This window comes from Ursus americanus, chromosome 3 (assembly GCF_024610735.1).
Source record: "Ursus americanus isolate L20-20 chromosome 3, mUrsAme1.1.p, whole genome shotgun sequence".
Taxonomy (NCBI): Eukaryota; Metazoa; Chordata; class Mammalia; order Carnivora; family Ursidae; genus Ursus; species Ursus americanus.
The window spans coordinates 60226772-60243788 of NC_142129.1; the positions used below are offsets into that span (position 1 = coordinate 60226772).

Sequence of the window (17017 nt, forward strand, 5' to 3'; positions counted from 1 at the left end):
GAGGTAGAAGAGAGTAGGCCCAGTGACCAGTTGAATGTAAAGCCCCTAGGAGAAGCCATCTGGATGACTTCTATATTTGGAGTTTGAGATCTGAATGATGGGTAGCTCCATTCAACATTATAAGACAAATAAGAGGAGAAATCATTTTGGAATGAGAGGGTGAAGTTGATGAGTTCCATTTTTAGACTTGTCCAGTTTGAGGTTCTTGTGATACAAGAAATATCTGGGAGGTAGTCTGAAATACTGACATAGATCTCAGGTAAGAGTTCTGAGTGAGACTATAACACTGAGATTTACCAGTGGGTGAGTAGTTGAAGTTTGGGTGAGGGCAAGTTTGCTCAGGAAGAATGTATAAGGAGACAATGATCAAAAGTGGAATCCTAAAAAACAAACAAACAAACAAACTTGAGGGGCTGGGCAGACCATGTGAAGAAGAATGAGAAAGAATGGTTTCAAAGGGAGGAAAAGCAGGAAGCCAGGGGAGGAGTGAGGCTAAAATAAAAGGGAGTAATCAACAGGGTCAGTTGCAGCTCAGGGATGGAGTGGGTAATGAACAAAGTGTCCACTGGATTTAGCAGAAGCCATTGCTGCTGTAGGATGAACAGATTCAAAGAAATGGTGGGAGGGAAAGTCAGGAAACGTGGGTTGCAGACCAACTGGTAAATGAGGAAGTCTAGACTGCTGTTTCAAAGCAGCAGGAGGGAACAATGAGAGAGGGGACCATAGGTTATAAATAGCAAGGTGAGTGGGGCAAAGCTGCATAACTGACCAAACGAGTTAACAAGGAAACGGAACATGCCCAATAGCACAATTAGTAACTCACCACAGAAATTCCTCCTCCTGTGAAATCCAACTCTCCACTAGTGGCTGGCTCTGACAAGTATTTCCGAAAGAGTTAGCTCCAGATCCCAAACTTTGAAATTATGGACTCTTCCCATTATCATTCACTTTCTGTAGTTACTGATGGCTTTGTTGCAATATATTTAGACGTGATTTTATTAGTCATTTCTACAATTACCTCAGCTACCTCATAGCTTTAAAAATGGTGGGAAAAAGATGACTGATAAATTCACCAACATTAAAATACACAGCTCAAAAGCACTTTTCCAAAGATTCAGTAAATTCCAAATTGCTAAGATCTAGCCATGTTCCATATTATTTTCTGAGAATACACTAAAATATAAGATAGCTTATCCAAATCATCCTCTAAAATGTTGATTTCTTAACATTCAATGTGATTAAATGGGAATTTTATAATTTCATGCTTTTGATCGAGGTGGTTACATGGCCCTATCTAGGAAATATTTACTATAGTCTCAAAAATCCTATAAGAGCACGTTTCGAAGGTACATGGCATATCATGTTAATAATAGTAATTGTTGATCAAAAAAGTTGACTTCCTCAAACAAAATCAAAATATAGGATTTAGGTTATGTCCATAACCTTAGTTTTAGCCAGCTGGCTCTAGCTGGAGGAGAACTTTAGAGGTCCAATCTACTTTTTTCATACCTGGATAATAAAACAAACTTGAAGAAATTGCACTGGCTTCTTTTTGTACTCTCTAATGCAGAAAGTCATTATGAAATCGTGAACTTATTAAGATTTTATGGTAGAGAAAATTTTGGTCCCATGTCTTTCTTTGTTTACTGTGACACACCCCAAAAATAAAGTCTCCAAGGTAATTTCAAGATCTTATCACCATTCAGAAATTGTTGGCAACATACCAACTGGTTAAAGGTTAGTCACATAAAAAGAGATCATGTGAATAAACGAGAGTGTATGTAGGACTGCTTGATTCCTACCAGGGCATCCCCCTGGGGTACAGTATACTTCTACGACATAAGAGATCAATGACTGTCTCCACAACAAAATCATTCCAAATGTCTCTAACCAGGCATGAGAGCAGGAGACAACTTGAAAGTCATTAAAGGTAATTAACTCTATAAAATAAAGATAATTTACTATTAAACAGATAAATGTCCTTGAATCTCATAATAGAGGCTCTGTGTGTATTATATGACCCTGTACTTGTGGGTCATACTCCCATGGCAGATATTACCCACCAGAAGACAGAATATGTCACTGGAACTACCATCTGCCTACCACAGCACCCAACTACCTAACCCATGCGGAAGCTCAGTACTTGCTCAACAAAATAATAAATGATTTCATTAACAATACTACTGTTAAAAGATTCTAAACTAGATTAGACATAATTCTGAATGGAGCAGATTCGGAAACTGTTGCAAGATACTCTGTTATAGAGCCACACCATCTTATATCCCACCTAGTTAGCTTAGGGGAGTGAAAAGAATGTAAACTAAGAAGAGAAAACCCCAGGTCACCAGTCAACGTGTATTAACGCAAATGACTCGCTCCTCCCCTCTCTGGCTTTTTTTCTCTTGTGAAACCACGATGACAACGGTCATTTCCAGATGTGACTCCATGTCAGGGGAGACTGAATCATAGTCAGCGAAGGTTAGAAGTACCATCAGAAAGCAAAGTCAAGACGAAAACAATAAATGAGGAAGTTAAGGCTTTGGAGAGGTGAATGACTCGCTCAAGATTAAAGAGTTCATAGTTGGAAAGCTGAGCTGGAAGCCACGGGTGGTAATTAAAGAGATTACTGCATGCGTGGGGCAATTACAGTACACATGAAAAGTTATTTCAAGAAAGAAGTGTGTCCAAGTAATGGCAGTGATGAATTACATTATCAACGGGAAGTGTCTCTACTGTTTAGGGGCCCCAGAGATCTTCTAATCAAATACCCAACTTTTAGAGATGAGAATCTAAGATTAAAGTCAGCTTGGATGAAAACTGAGGTCTCTTTTTTCTATGAAAAATACTATCTTATATGTTAAAACCCTTCATAAATTATCAAGGGATAAAGGGCTATAAAAACGTTAGGAGAAGCCGGTTAGGAGAATGGGTTAGCATTTAAAGTTGAAAAAGGCTTTTCCAGGGGCTCCTGGGTGGCTCAGTCGGTTAAGCAGCTGCGTTTGGCTCAGGTCATGATCCCAGGGTCCTGGGATCAAGCCCCGCATCGGGCTACCTGCTCTGTGGGGAGCCTGCTTCTCCCTCTCCCTTTGCCTGCCACTCTGCCTACTTGTGCTCTCTGTCAAATACATAAATAAAATCTTTTTTAAAAAGGGGGCGGGGCGTTTCCAAGAAATTCAGGATAGGTTCATGGCAGTGGTACTGCCATTTTGGGTGCAGATGTCTAAGTGTGACACTGAGAACTGTACTTTGGGCATTATAATATGATGATCTCAACTGGGCACACAAGCTGGTGTGATCCAAGATAGTCGAATTAGACATTAGCAGTAATAAAACTATAGGTGTATCCTACCCGAGAGAAATCCACGAAGTTTATAGCTTGGGGCCATTTTCCCCGTGATTTATAACCTCAGCACACTTCATCTCTGTGCTGTTGCTAAGTGAGTATTGCCTTAACAGAACCTTGACTGTGTGGCTCCATTTTCAAAATCCTTAAGGTCCCTTCTCCATGCATGTGGAATAAACTCTTTTGGCTGTGGTCTGATGCTTTTCCCCAAACTACTGCCCATAAAGAGGCAGTAAAATAAGATGCTCAGGTGGGAATCAGACATCCCCAGGTCGGATCCTGGCTTCCCCATTCACGGGCTGTGCAGCCGGAAGCAAACTGCACAGCTGGTGCGAGCCTCAGGCTAACTGAAGCCACACAGGTCACAGCAAGTCTCCGGATGATGCTGAGCGCAGAAGTGTTTGCGCCAAGAAGTGGGATGCAGATGTACGTGGGGCAACGAGAAGAATGACCATGAGGAGGAGAAAGGCGTCATAAATGCTCTGCTCGCCTGCCTTCTCTGCTTTGCCCATGGCTTTTCAATGGTAGAGAATGCCTTTTATCTCAACTTTATTTTATTTCTACCTTACAAAGTTTAAAAGACCTAACTCAAATCCCACCATCTAGAGTCTAGCACAAGATCTTTCAATAATTCTTCTTTTCAAGATAATAATGATAAGGGGCATCTGGGTGGTTCAGTCAGTTAAGAATCTGCCTTCAGCTCAGGTCATGATCGCAGAGTCCTGGGATTGAGCCCCACATCGGGCTCCCTGCTCAGCGGGGAGTCTGCTTCTCCCTCTTCCTCTGCCCCTCCCCCTCATCTGTGCTCTCTTTCTCTCTCAAAATAAATAACTAAAAATTTTAAAAAGATAATTATTATTAAGTATACCTGAACTTAGAGAGGCCTCTTTTCCTGGAAGAAAATATAAGTCAGATATTGCCCATCCCATTGAGATGATACTTGATATCTGTACTTGTGCCTTTTCTTTTAATACCCAAAAATAATTAAAAAGTCTGAAATAGTACGGTGTAGTATATGTGTGATATACATACCAAAATAACCCCAAAAAACTCTTCGGGCCGGCTGTTTAGACTCATGTCCATTTGAAATCCTAGAAACTTTGCTTTCAGGGGGAATCAATCTGCCCCTCAAATAATGTTTTCCCACACCCAATTAAGGACAAAAATAATTAACGGAAGCTCTGTTCAGACAGAAGGGTAAATATATTAAAAATTATTCAATGTGTGTTCTATGGTAGGAAGAACTAAATCACTACTCCATTCTAAACCTATCAAAGAAAATAAAAACTTTGAAGTCTCACTTTGTGCGATTTAAATACTTGCCAATTCGTCATATGATATGATTGCCTCTCACATAAACATGACCTCTTCCCCATGTGCAGAAAACATGATTATCTTCCACAGCACGTGCATCTGATTTGATCTGACGACAATTCACTTTCCTTTAGACGTCTGCACGTATATGTAACACTTACAGTGCCCAGGTCAATGATGAAGCAGTCGCCCTTGTTGAAACTGTCCCAGCTAAGGGGAACTTCCGTGGCCCTGACCACTCTCCGACCCTTCACATGCAGGAGCCTCTTAGCGGTCAAGTCATTTGTGAGAACATGATTTAGTCCAGATGCCACACCTCCAGCCTGATCAGTGGGAGGAAGACAGAAAACAAAACAAAACCAGATGAGGCTTCTAACTAGATACAAAAACATATAAAACCACAGGTGTACGTGCCAAAAGTGCCTGTCACCCCAAGACAAAATAGCCACCTAAGAGCATGTGAAACATTAAGTATGCAGAAGAGAATGCCTTGGCAAATCAACACTTTTTTTTCTTTTAAGGCCTTTTGCCCATCCTGTTTTAATCATTCAATTTAACATTGCAAGTATTTACTAAGAATGTTCCGTGGATAAAACCTGTGACATAAATGAAAAGAAGCAGTAGCTGATGTCCTTCGGGAATGAATGATTCTAAAACCATCAAGTGAGAGGCAGACAAGATTTCAGGGAAGAAGAAGACAGGAGGATAGAGGAGAGTCAGAGGTAACAAGAGCAAGTGAGGAGAGAACTAGACACCCAAAAATGCCCATGCCCCACACAGTGTTAGGACAGGGAAGGGGAGTTGAGTCCTGGTCAGGTATGGGTGGATCCCATTTATGATTGTTTTAACATTATAAAGAATTTTTTTTTCTTTCTTCCTTCCTTCCTTCTTTCCTTTCTCTTTTTCTTTCTTTCTCTCCCTTTCTTTCCCTTTCTTTCTTTCTTTCTTTCTTTCTTTCTTTCTTTCTTTCCTTCCTTCTGTCTCTCTCTTTCTCTCTCTCTTTTTTTCCTTTCTATGCCAGGTCTGAGTATTTATATCCTAAATTTGGTTGCACATCCCAAAACAAAACAAAACTATATTCAATTTTAAAATGCTAAGCAAAATAATGAACCATATCAAGTACATCTTCTTGTCTTTTTTGAAATTGGCTTTTACCTTTTCACTTTTTCCTTTAATTAAGTGCTAGAAATGATCATCTTTATTTATTTCCATAATTAATTATGAGGCAATGTGCATAATAAAGATGCAGTGTAAGCAAATCACTTTTATTGCTCAAAGGCCTCCTAAAATAATATGGTAAGAAAATTAGCAGTATAGGAAACCTATAAAATGATCCAATTTTCAAATTTATTCATAGGGGCACCTGGGTGGCTCAGTTGCTTAAGCATCTGACTCTTTTTTTTTTTTAAAGATTTTATTTATTTATTCGACAGAGATAGAGACAGCCAGCGAGAGAGGGAACACAAACAGGGGGAGTGGGAGAGGAAGAAGCAGGCTCATAGCGGAAGAGCCTGATGTGGGGCTTGATCCCAGAATGCTGGGATCACGCCCTGAGCCAAAGGCAGACGCTTAACCGCTGTGCCACCCAGGCGCCCCAAGCATCTGACTCTTAATTTCAGCTCAGGTCATGGTCTCAGGGTCACGAGATCGAGCCTCACATCGGACTCCATGCTCAGTGCGGGGTCTGCTTTTCCCTCTCCCTCTGCTCCTTTCCTGTGCATGCTCTCTTTCTCTCTCAATAAATAAAATAATTTTTAAAAGTTTATTCATAAACATGTACAGTAAATCCAAAGAAAGAAGTTAAGCTGCCTATGTAATCATTAGCACATTCTTGAAATTTCCACTGATTTTTTTTTTTTTAACTTTTTTATTTATTTATTTGTCAGAGAGAGAAAGCACACAAGCAGGGGGAGCAGCAGGCAGGGCAAGCAGCAGGCAGAAGGAGAAGCGCCCCCCCCCCGCGCCCCCCCCCCCCCCCCCCCCCCCGCCGCCGCCATGGCAAGGAGCCTGATGCGGCACTCAATCCCAGGACTCTGGAATCATGACCCAAGCTGAAGGCAGAAACTTAATGAACTGAGCCACCCAGGTGCCCCAAAATTTCCACTGACTTTAAATTTCCACCATTCTCCAGGAAAAGACCCTCATGAATCCAAAGGTTTTATTACTATAGGCTAAAAGTTGACTTCAGGACAATTGTAACCACAAATTTTATGAAATACATAATAATTTCTCAGTCCATAATTTTTATCAAGTTTGCCATAAATGAACAAACTAAGTATTATACAATAAAAATAAACACAAGTTTCCATCTATATATTATTGTTCTTGGCCATTTCACTTTTAAAAAAAATAAGTACACTGTGATCTGATAAGCAGTGTAGGAATGCTGTGATCTGAAAGAAAGTTATAAAATATAAAACCGACCGAGGATATTTACATAACATTTAAGCTACTGTCATATAACGAACCATCAGAGTGATAAAGAGTCTGTGCACATTTAATAGTATTTTAAAAACTAATTTTGTCTTAATATTTGATGTGAAAAAGGTACAAAAGAAAAACTATCATTTTCATATATGATGGTGTCTGATAGTATTTCTGGACTAGTGTTTGAATTAACCCTAGAAACTCCCAGTCTCTTTCTACCTTCACAAAGCAGGAGAGCAAGGTGAACGACCCTCTAAGTCAGTGGCACTACAAACACGGTTTTGCTGGCTGATGGACGTTTGACGGCCGCTATTTACAGTCATGGCTCAGAGCCGCGTCTTGTTGAGTTTGGGAAAGAGATTTAATATAAGGAAGTAGTGGTGAGGGACGCCCGCGCGGCTCAGTTACACGTCTGCCTCCGGCTCTGCCTCCCGCTCGGGTCATGCGCCCACATGACCGCATCAGGCTCCCTGCACAGCGAGGAGCCTGCTTCCTCCACCTGCAGCTCCCCCTGCTCCTGCGCGCACTCTCTCTCTCGCTCTCTCTCTCTGGCAAGTAAATAAATAAGATCTTTAAAAAGAAAAAAACAAAAGGAAGAACTCCCCCAGCCTAAAAAGGCTCATAAAAAAGAAATCTCAGGTCAACTATATGACATGAGAAGATGGTCTTAATGTTGCCTTGCTGAATCTTTACCTTATACATGGCAACGAAATATGGCTGTTGCTGGTTTGGTAATGGTAGGCTTTGCCAAACTGTGTCCATTCCAAACAGACACGAAACACTGTTTCATAGAGTAATCTTAAATAAAAAATTCATCTTGATATTTGGACCATTTATTTATATTGAGAGCATCATAGTATAATGATTACCAGCTTAGGTACTGAAGTCAGATGGTCACCCAGTCACATATCCACTGTTAGACCTTGTTAAGTTCCATAGTTTCTCAAAGCTTTTGTTTACTTAATAGGGTGACAATGACAGAAACTGCACCATGGGGGTGCTATTTGGATGAAATGAGATAATATACAGGAAGTACTTAGCACTTAGTATGAAATGAAGTACAACATAATAGTCTTTGCTATTCCAGGGCACCTGGGTCGCTTAGTTGGTTAAGCATCTGACACTTGATTTCAGCTGAGGTCATGATTATAGGGTCGTGAGATTGAGCCCCATGTTAAGCTCTGAGCTCAGCATGGAGTTTGGTTGAGATTCTCTCTCCCTGTGCCTCTGCCTCCCCCCTGCCGTGTACTTTCTCTCTCTCCTTCTCTCTCAAAATAAATAAATAAAATCTTTTTTAAAAAACAGTCTTTGCTATTCTGGGTGGCAAATTATCTTTGCTTCCACATTTCTTATCAAGTATCTTACAACTGCACACATTGTCATCTGCTCAATGTCACTAATGATAAGACCTTGAACGACAGTGAACAGATTTTTTTGCTGATAAATTTGACCTCCATTTGCAAATATCCTCTTTCTAAACTGTAAAATTGCTTTTTCATGTCCCCTTTTAAATATATATCCAGAAGTTTGATTTCAGAGGTCCTGCTAATAGCCAGAAGGATTAATAACAAGTTCCCGCTGACTGTATATGCACTATATACATATTTTATTATTTAATTTGATCCTTAATCCTTACAACACCTATATGAGGAAGCTGTTGTTATACCCATTCTATGTTTGAGGAAACTGAGCACAGAAAGCTTACATACTTGCCCTGAGGTAAACAAGTCATATGTAGCAGAAATGGGTTCATAACCAGGATGATGTCATATCACACGCTTTTAATAACTACAAGACCCAGCTTATTCAAAATGTGGGTTTCACTGACTTAAAGAAACTTCCAGGATCATTTGACATAAACTGTAGGAACTCATGTGAATTAAATAAAATGAGAAATCATACATTGTTTCATATTTAGGGTTGTTCATAACCTAGAGTGAAGAAATGGTTTCAAGAAAGAAGAGAATTTGCAAGTGTTTACCCTCATCTCAATGGCATCACAACATATTCACTAAGGCTCTGATCAGGTAAAAGTAGAAATAAACCCTGGCATTGTAGATAAATTTAATATATATTCAGAATTCTAGTTTAGTGCCGAGGCTTTACGTTTTTAGTAAGCTAACAGGCTCAAAGGGTGCAGTGTGGGTCTGCAGAAGCCCCGTCGGAGCGTGTCTGATTCTGATATGTGGGTCTAGGGAGGTATTTGTCACACTGTAACTGAACACTCCTGAGGGCAGGGGAGATTTTGAGGGGTGCCCAGTCCACAGGGGTCATGGAGGGAATTCTAAAAAAAAAAAAAAAAAAAAAAAGCCTGTCTTTCACTGAAGGTTGCCTTAAAAGAAGAGAACTACTTAACTTGTTTTTGTTTCTTTTTCCCCCAAAAGAAAAGCCAGTTGATGATCAGTGTTTCAGGCCAAAACACATAAATACATTCATGTGTGCGTGAGGCTGAACCACACAGACAGTCAACTCAATGGTTTGTTTCATTTGTATCATCTCCAAGATCAAACCACACTAGTTGGGAAATGTGTGTATAGTTCTTTCTAGTAACTGGAATTATAATTGTTACAAATATTGCATTATGACATTCCAGAACAATTGAGATTCCCAAGTCTTGGGTTATTTGCGGCAAATTCAAAGGCTCTCTAAAAGAGCATAAACAAAAACTGCGAATACCCAAGTTGCCAATTTTTAATTACTGAAGTAACTCCACAAAACTTTAAAGAGCTTTCTTGTGACAACATTACTAAAAGCTCTTAACTTTATTAAAAATGAACCTATTAAATGAAGTCAATCCAGAATATTTCACATATTACAGCCATGGTCCACAAACATTTATTGAGCACCTACTATGTATCCAGCAGGTACTGGTATATATCAGTAAGCAAGACAGATTGAAACAAAAACAAAACAAAAAACACTGCCCTCGATGAACTTTCATTCTCTGAAGAGATGATGTGTGGATGGATAGGAAGAGAAAGGGGGTCACAATGGAAAGAGTTCAGAGAGAGGCTTACCTTGTATTTCAGGCCTCCTTTGAAATAGCCAACAAAATCAGTAGACTCGTAGCCTTGAAGCTCTCTACTCTGCACTGGCTTGCCACCCAAATAGTCATCCATCTGAACAGTAAAGATGGCAGCTGCCGTGCTTTCATCCTGAGTACACTCCTTTCCTGAAACAGCGAAGGACGGCACTTCATTGATCAAGCCAGGAAAATGACTAAGGCAGAATTTTTGATAAGAAAAGCTCAGAAATTTTCTTTCAATTATACATACATCAATACAACAAATAGTCTTCAGCAGAACAATCTTTTGACAGAAATGGTGTAATATAAAAATATTATTTTGTTAATAGTTACAATTGTTTTGTTCTTGCTTCTTTTTAAAAACTGTTTAAAAGAAGCACTGCTGGGGGCCCCTGGGTGGCACAGTCGGTTAAGTGTCCCAACTCTTGGTTTCGGCTCAGGTCCTGATCTCGGGGTGGTGGGATGGAGCCCCATGTTGGGGTCCATGCACTGTGCAGGGTCTGCTTGGGACCCTCTCTCCCCTTCTGCCTCTGCCCTTCCCGTTCATGCTCTCTCTCCCTCCCCCTCTCTCTAAAATAAATAAATACATCTTTAAAAAAAACCCACAATACTGCTGTCTGTATATGCTCAAGAAGATACAGCACTATATTCTAGTAGGATTCAGATTCATTTGCTAATCAGATCAGACTATGAGAACATTTTCCAATTGTTTTTAGCCTTTATTAGCATCAATCTTAAGGCTTCCAACATGCCAATATGTTAATATTTGTAAGGAATATGAACATCATAGGCCATAGATAAATAGCTTTAGAAAAGAAAGTGGTTTTTAGAATGGGAAAATGAGTATCACTTGACCTTATCCCTATTTTTAAGTCCTAGTGCCCCCACTTCATTATCTTACTGGTGTTAAGATCATATTCTCTAAGTGGAAAGGGAGAGTAAAAGAAAGAGATGCCAACATCTATTTAATGTGAATGTAGGCATTATCAACCCATGAATTTAACACACAACACACATTTACTTTTCACTAATTCTAGTATAAATCCCATCCGGGCAACATCGCTGAGGTCAAAACACCAATTCTTCAGCACCATTGTCTTCCGTGTGCACAAGGATCAGAGCCAGTCCTGAGGGAAACTCAAATTTTAGAAAACACACTTCAAAACCCTTATTACATCTGAGCTGTGTAAAAATCATAAGTGATTCTAGAAATAATAACAGCGAACATTTATACATTTATAATACCCCTGATATGGGCCAGATACTGTGCTAGTGTTTTACATGGACGATCTCATTTAATCTTCAAGACACTGTATGGAGCAAAAATATTTTCTACCAAGTTACAACAGAAGCAGTAAAGGCTTCGAGAGTCCATGTAACTTCCCTGAGGTCATAAAGTTGACCTTTGGTAGAACACGACACAGAGGCAGGTTTCTGTAGCTCTGAGCACAGGCTCTGAGAAACTACAATACCAATCGATAGTTTTTTATACTCAGACTTTCATTAGCAGTCACATTTTGTGGTGATTGGGTTAGGTTATTTTCCTCCACAGGTAACTGATGTAGAATATTTAGAAGCCGTAACAATACTACAGTTCACAGGAAACCCCAATTGAGAGTATTCACCAAAGCTGGAGAAAGGGAAACGGTCATATTAATGAAAGAATTGTATTTTTTTACATTCCTCCCTTACTCTGAAAGGGAACCTGCAAAGCAACTTATCTTCTCAGGAAAAAAATCCACTAGCTGTAAGAGTATTGACGTGGTATCCATTTTGTAAATTTGTCGTGTCAAAGGAAAAAAAAATATGCAATTTTGCAGTCCGAAAGAACACTGCCCACTTTCCCATCCATAAACGAGAATACTAATAAAGACACAGATGTAGATTTGCACAGAGATGTTTTAAGAGAGAAGTTTAAATCAAGGTTAATATCAAAAGTGTTAAAGATAATGTGTTTGACATAAACATCCTTACTTAAGCACAAGTTGAAACACAAATTTCTTAAGATGTAAATGGACAGGCATGCAATTAATGAATGAACTGGAAGTAAGTTAATTAAATTATGCTATCATTTGTTGATCTTTGTGTACTGTGCTGGGCCAAGGAGTATCAGTATGAATAAACTAGAATCCTTGCTCTAAAGAAGTTGAAAGATTCTAAAGAAGCCAATACCAGCCTTTGAATGTGAAAACTAGAATCCAATTCAGTGATATCATGATGCAATTTTAGCAATGTTCAGGAACATAGGAACTTACTCCATGAATTTTGCTTATGACCTCATTCATTTTCCCTTTTCTGATGCTTTTACCAAAGTCTTTCAAGTTATGATATGTTCTTTTGTGTTATGTCCTTTTATATTTTATGGCCTTACATTATATTTGTCCATTTGCAGCAAAGTTCCTAAAATTGTTTTGGGGATATGATGACAGGTACATGATCTCTATGCTAAAAATTACACAATGTTAATGAAAAAAATCAAAGACCTTAATAAATATATACTGTTTATGAACCGTAAGACCCAATACAATAAAGATGTTAATTTTCCCCAAGATGATCTACAAGCTTAACGTTATTCCTATAAAAATCATAGGAAGGTTTATTATGGACTACATAAGTTTATTGTAAAACTTATAGGAAAAGGCACAGGTCCTGAAAGAGTTAAAACACCTTGACGAAGAAAAATAAGATCGGAGGAATAATGCTATCTGATATTAAAGTTTACTATACAGGTACAGTAATTAAGAGAGTATGGTATTGGGAGGAGGAGACACATAGATCAACGGACCAAATTTCCCCCAATGGTAACAGTTTTCAAACTAGAGTATAGTCTGGTATGCCACCGTATACTAAAGCACAACCATGTAAGCACAGTATGCACAGAATGCAAAAGCCAGGATATTGAGACTGATACAATCCACTTATCTTTCTCATATTTCCCCAATTTTACTTGTACTCATCTATGTGTGTTTAGTTCTCTACATCACCTGTAAATTCATGTATTCATCATCCCAGTCAAGATACTGTATAGTTACAGCATCAAAAAATCCCTTATGTTGCCCTTGTATAACTAACCCTATCTCCCACCTGCATTACCCCCTCCCTACCCCATCCCTAACCTCTGATAACAACAAATCTCAACTTTTCTATAAATGGAATCATACAGTAAGGAGCCTTTTGGAATTCTTTTTTCCACTCAGAATAATTTACCGGGGATTCGTCTGAGTTGTATGTATCAATAGTTTGTTCTTTTTTATTGCTGAGTAACATTCTCTGTTATAGATATGCCAAAATTTGATTAATCAGTCATGGTGGAAGGATATCTGGGCTGATTCAAGTTTTTGTCTATTCAAATAAAGCTGCTATGGACATTCATGTGTAGGTTTTTACGTGATTATAAATTTTCATTTCTCTGGACTAAATACCCATAAATGCAATTACTGGGTCATACGGTAATTGCAAGTTTAGTTTCGTAAGAAACTGTCAAACTCTTCTTCGTAATGGTTGGACCATTTTATATTCCCCTCTTAAGCAATATACAAAAATCCAGTTTCTCAGCGTCCTCACCGCCCTTGTATATTATAAGTTCCTTGAATTGTACACTGTATATTGTAATCCATTTCTTTGGATTCCCATTGCCTTGCATAGAGCCTAGCACAGACTAGATATATCACCAATGTTTACTGCTCTCAAATACATTGAAACTGGAAAAGAGAAGCGAGGAGGGTGGGATTTTGTGACATAGGTCCAGGATGGGACTGACTAGCTTTATCATCCAGCTGTGCTTACAGACATGACGCTCTAAGTAAAGAGAAGCAGAAGGTGGGTCCATTTAAACTGCTAGCTACAAAGCTGAAATACTTTCTACGGAAGGACCCGTGGAACAACTTTTAACTTATCTGCAACAAATTCTTACTTTGTAAGGAAAATAAAAGAAAAAATAATAAAAGGAAATAATCTGAAATATGTGAGGGTATCATGGAAAGCCTCAGAGAGCAGGAAAGATGACTCTCCCTCTCATCTTCTATTTTATGTCCTGCTGCTTCTTGCTTCCCTTTCTTCCTCTTACGTGGCCTGTTCTTTGATTTTCATCATGTGTACCTTCCCATCCCAATCTGAGTCTAACTTCACTCCCCTTCATCTTCCTTCCGACTGATTTCCTTTAGTTAAACTTCCTTTCCCCCCTGAACTTCCAGCTTTCCCTCTTGGAACTTTTTCTCAATCTGTCTCTCTGATGAATTCTCATGAATTCATCCAAATTTAGGTCTTAGGGTAGAAGTTTTTGGATGAAATCCAGCTTGCTTCAGGGAACTGAAGTAGGAAGAGGGGCTGAACAATTCCATCTACAGGCCCAGTGGACCATTTTACTCTAAACTTTTCCATGTTCCCCATGATTGTCTCTAGGACAAGACCCCTGCCAATCACCCTCATTTTCCTTTTTTCTGTCAAGGTGTCTCTCCGTCCCTGCTTCCCCATAACTATAGACACTGCCTCTCTCACAGCGTTTAGCTGTTCTACCTGTGTTATATCACTTTTTGTCTTATTGTATCTGAGATTATAAACTTTCAGAGAAGTTTCATAAATTATTCACATGCAGAAATGCCTTACACAATGCTGGGCACGTTGAATAATTATTGAATGAATTATCTCATTAATTAACACACTATTAACTTCAGTTTTAGTAGATCTTTACAATCATGAAGTGTTTTTGTCCAAAGCGTTTTCTATTACAGTTTTCGAAATTGGTGAGCACTAAATGAATAATTGAGTTAATGTGAATCTGTAAACCTAAAAAACAATTTGTTTAATGAGCAAGCTTCTTTGGATAAGAAAGAACCCAGAGAATAACCACCCCCACCTCCCCCCCAAAAAAAAACAAAAACAAAAAAAGAAAAAGAAAAAAACCCCCACAAACTGTGCTCAAAGCCTTTTGCCGTCTTCTGAAAAGACAAGCTTAACTGCTGTCTACAGCAAAATATGAAGGCCCTTCACATCTTAATTCACCAAAATTACAAATGTGGCATTTCAGACACTTATTCATTCTAGATCCAAGTTCTGAATAGAAAGACCAAGATGAGGACATTACTATTCTATCTGGCATCATTCATTCATGAACATGGTTTTATATTAAGGTTTCAGTGATTTCTAGTATAAAATATGAATAGATCACTGTCTATTTATCACAAGGAATAGTGACACTATCTTGGGAAATCAAAATGTGTTTGGAACTCAGCTTCAGCTTTGTCAAGCAAGCACAACATTTTAATATCAAATGCTATAATAAAAACAATCCTTTTCCCTCTTTGTATTTCTCACTTGGAGTGTCTGTTTCAGGTGTGCACTACGTTGAGAACATCACTTCCTAATGTTTTCTGCCATTTTATTTCCTAAAATCTTCAAATGTTAGAAATAAAAACGATGGCTTTTCAAGGGCTTCAAAATGCATATATGTGTATGTGGTTTTGTGTGGTCTCCCCACAGGCTCAGGAATAAAGCTAAAAATAAAGAAACAGAAGTCCAGGGGAAGCAAGCTAGTTGTAAAAGAAGGCCATAAGTCTCAGATAATCGGCACGTTGTCAGACGGGGTGTGCCCACTGGCACAGGATCTTACAGGGAGAGGTTGGACATTCAGGATGTTTACGAGTAAAAGTAGAAGGTGGAAAAAGGAGAACACACAAGGCCCAGTATTCTGACGACCTGGCGCGAGTGCAGCCCAAAATAATTACTACTACTGAAGAAGCTGTTTGGTTTCACACTGTGTCCTTGTTCAAATGGATAAATAATAATAATAAAAATACCTATTATAATAAGGCAACTCATTTAAATAATACATATGCCATATAAAGCTATTTATTTATATTGACAGTATCTGTACTTTTTTCTCTTTTCCATCCAGGGTCGCCCACATCCTGATCAGCAGGAATTTCTGTTAGCCGAGCAGGGCGGAGCAAGTGGATTCTGATTTAAAGTCACCCAGAGCACTCATTACCGAAACGTGTGGAGAAATATAAGCTGGGGCTCAAGGGCAAAAAATAAAAATAAATTAACTAGAGAAAAGGACGGCGGAGGTGGTTGTGGGGGCGTTACTTCTCGCCAGCTGCGGCGGATGCCTACAAACTTGTTTGACTTCATCTCGTCCCTGACAGGGAAGCCAGGACTGAACTTGTCGGAAGGTGAGCGGGACTTGGCCAGAGCCAGGGTGCGCTAAGCAGCGGCCCTGGGCGGGAGCGGGGTTTCCAAACTGGGAGGTGCAAGGGGGAGAAGCTAGAGGAACCTGCCTCCAAGCCCGGGAGACCCGCCTGACAGAGGGCAAACCGGGGCGCTAAGACGCTTCCCGACGTCTCCGTGCCCGGCGTTTGCAGCCGCGTTCGCAAGAGCGGACTCTGGTGTGGAGAAGGAGGCCAGCTCCAAGGGGGCCGCCCGGAGCGGATGCGACAGGAGCGACGGGTCTCCAGGCCCTTCCCGTTTGCGGTTGCCCTCTCCCCCCACCCCACCCCACCCCACCCCCATCTCCACCCTGCAAGTCTCAGCCTCCCGCGGCCTCGGCCCTCCCCGACCTGGGTGCGTCGGGGTCCCGCTGCCGGCAGCCCCTTACCCAGCCAGAAGTGCAGGCGGTAGGTGAAGCCCCGGCTCGCCTTGGTCGTGTGCAGCACCAGGTAGGCATCCCCGACGTAGAAGTCGCCGTAGGCGCTCTCGGGCACCGGCACGAGCTCGAGCTTCTCGACCCGCCAGACCTGCAGCCCCGCCTGCTTGCCCGCTCGGGCGAACTCCTCGTGGTACAGCCCCTGGGACATGGCTCCGACGGGCACTGCTCCGGGAAAGGGGCGCGGGATCAAGTCGGTCTTGAAGTCGAACTAAGCCGAGACCGGCAGGAGCGACACCCTGTTTGCCGGGACTTTATAGGACTCGCT

The 17017-nt window shown here is 40.3% G+C and overlaps 1 protein-coding gene and 1 long non-coding RNA gene across 2 annotated transcripts in view; one reads left to right on the top strand and one right to left on the bottom strand.

The window, feature by feature from the left end:
* The window catches only part of SCIN (scinderin), a 75188-nt gene extending 58176 nt beyond the window's left edge, over positions 1-17012 (bottom strand). Inside the window, exons 1-3 of the mRNA XM_045793133.2 lie at positions 16702-17012; positions 10102-10256; positions 4819-4980 (exon numbers count right to left, since the gene is read on the bottom strand). Coding sequence (XP_045649089.2) covers positions 4819-4980; positions 10102-10256; positions 16702-16900 — 516 coding nt within the window. The 5' untranslated portion in view covers positions 16901-17012. The remainder of the gene's footprint in view (positions 1-4818; positions 4981-10101; positions 10257-16701) is intronic.
* LOC148110404 (uncharacterized) overlaps positions 16059-17017 on the top strand; it is a 42915-nt gene continuing 41956 nt past the window's right edge. The window contains exon 1 of the long non-coding RNA XR_015723974.1: positions 16059-16279. This is a non-coding gene — a long non-coding RNA (uncharacterized LOC148110404). The remainder of the gene's footprint in view (positions 16280-17017) is intronic.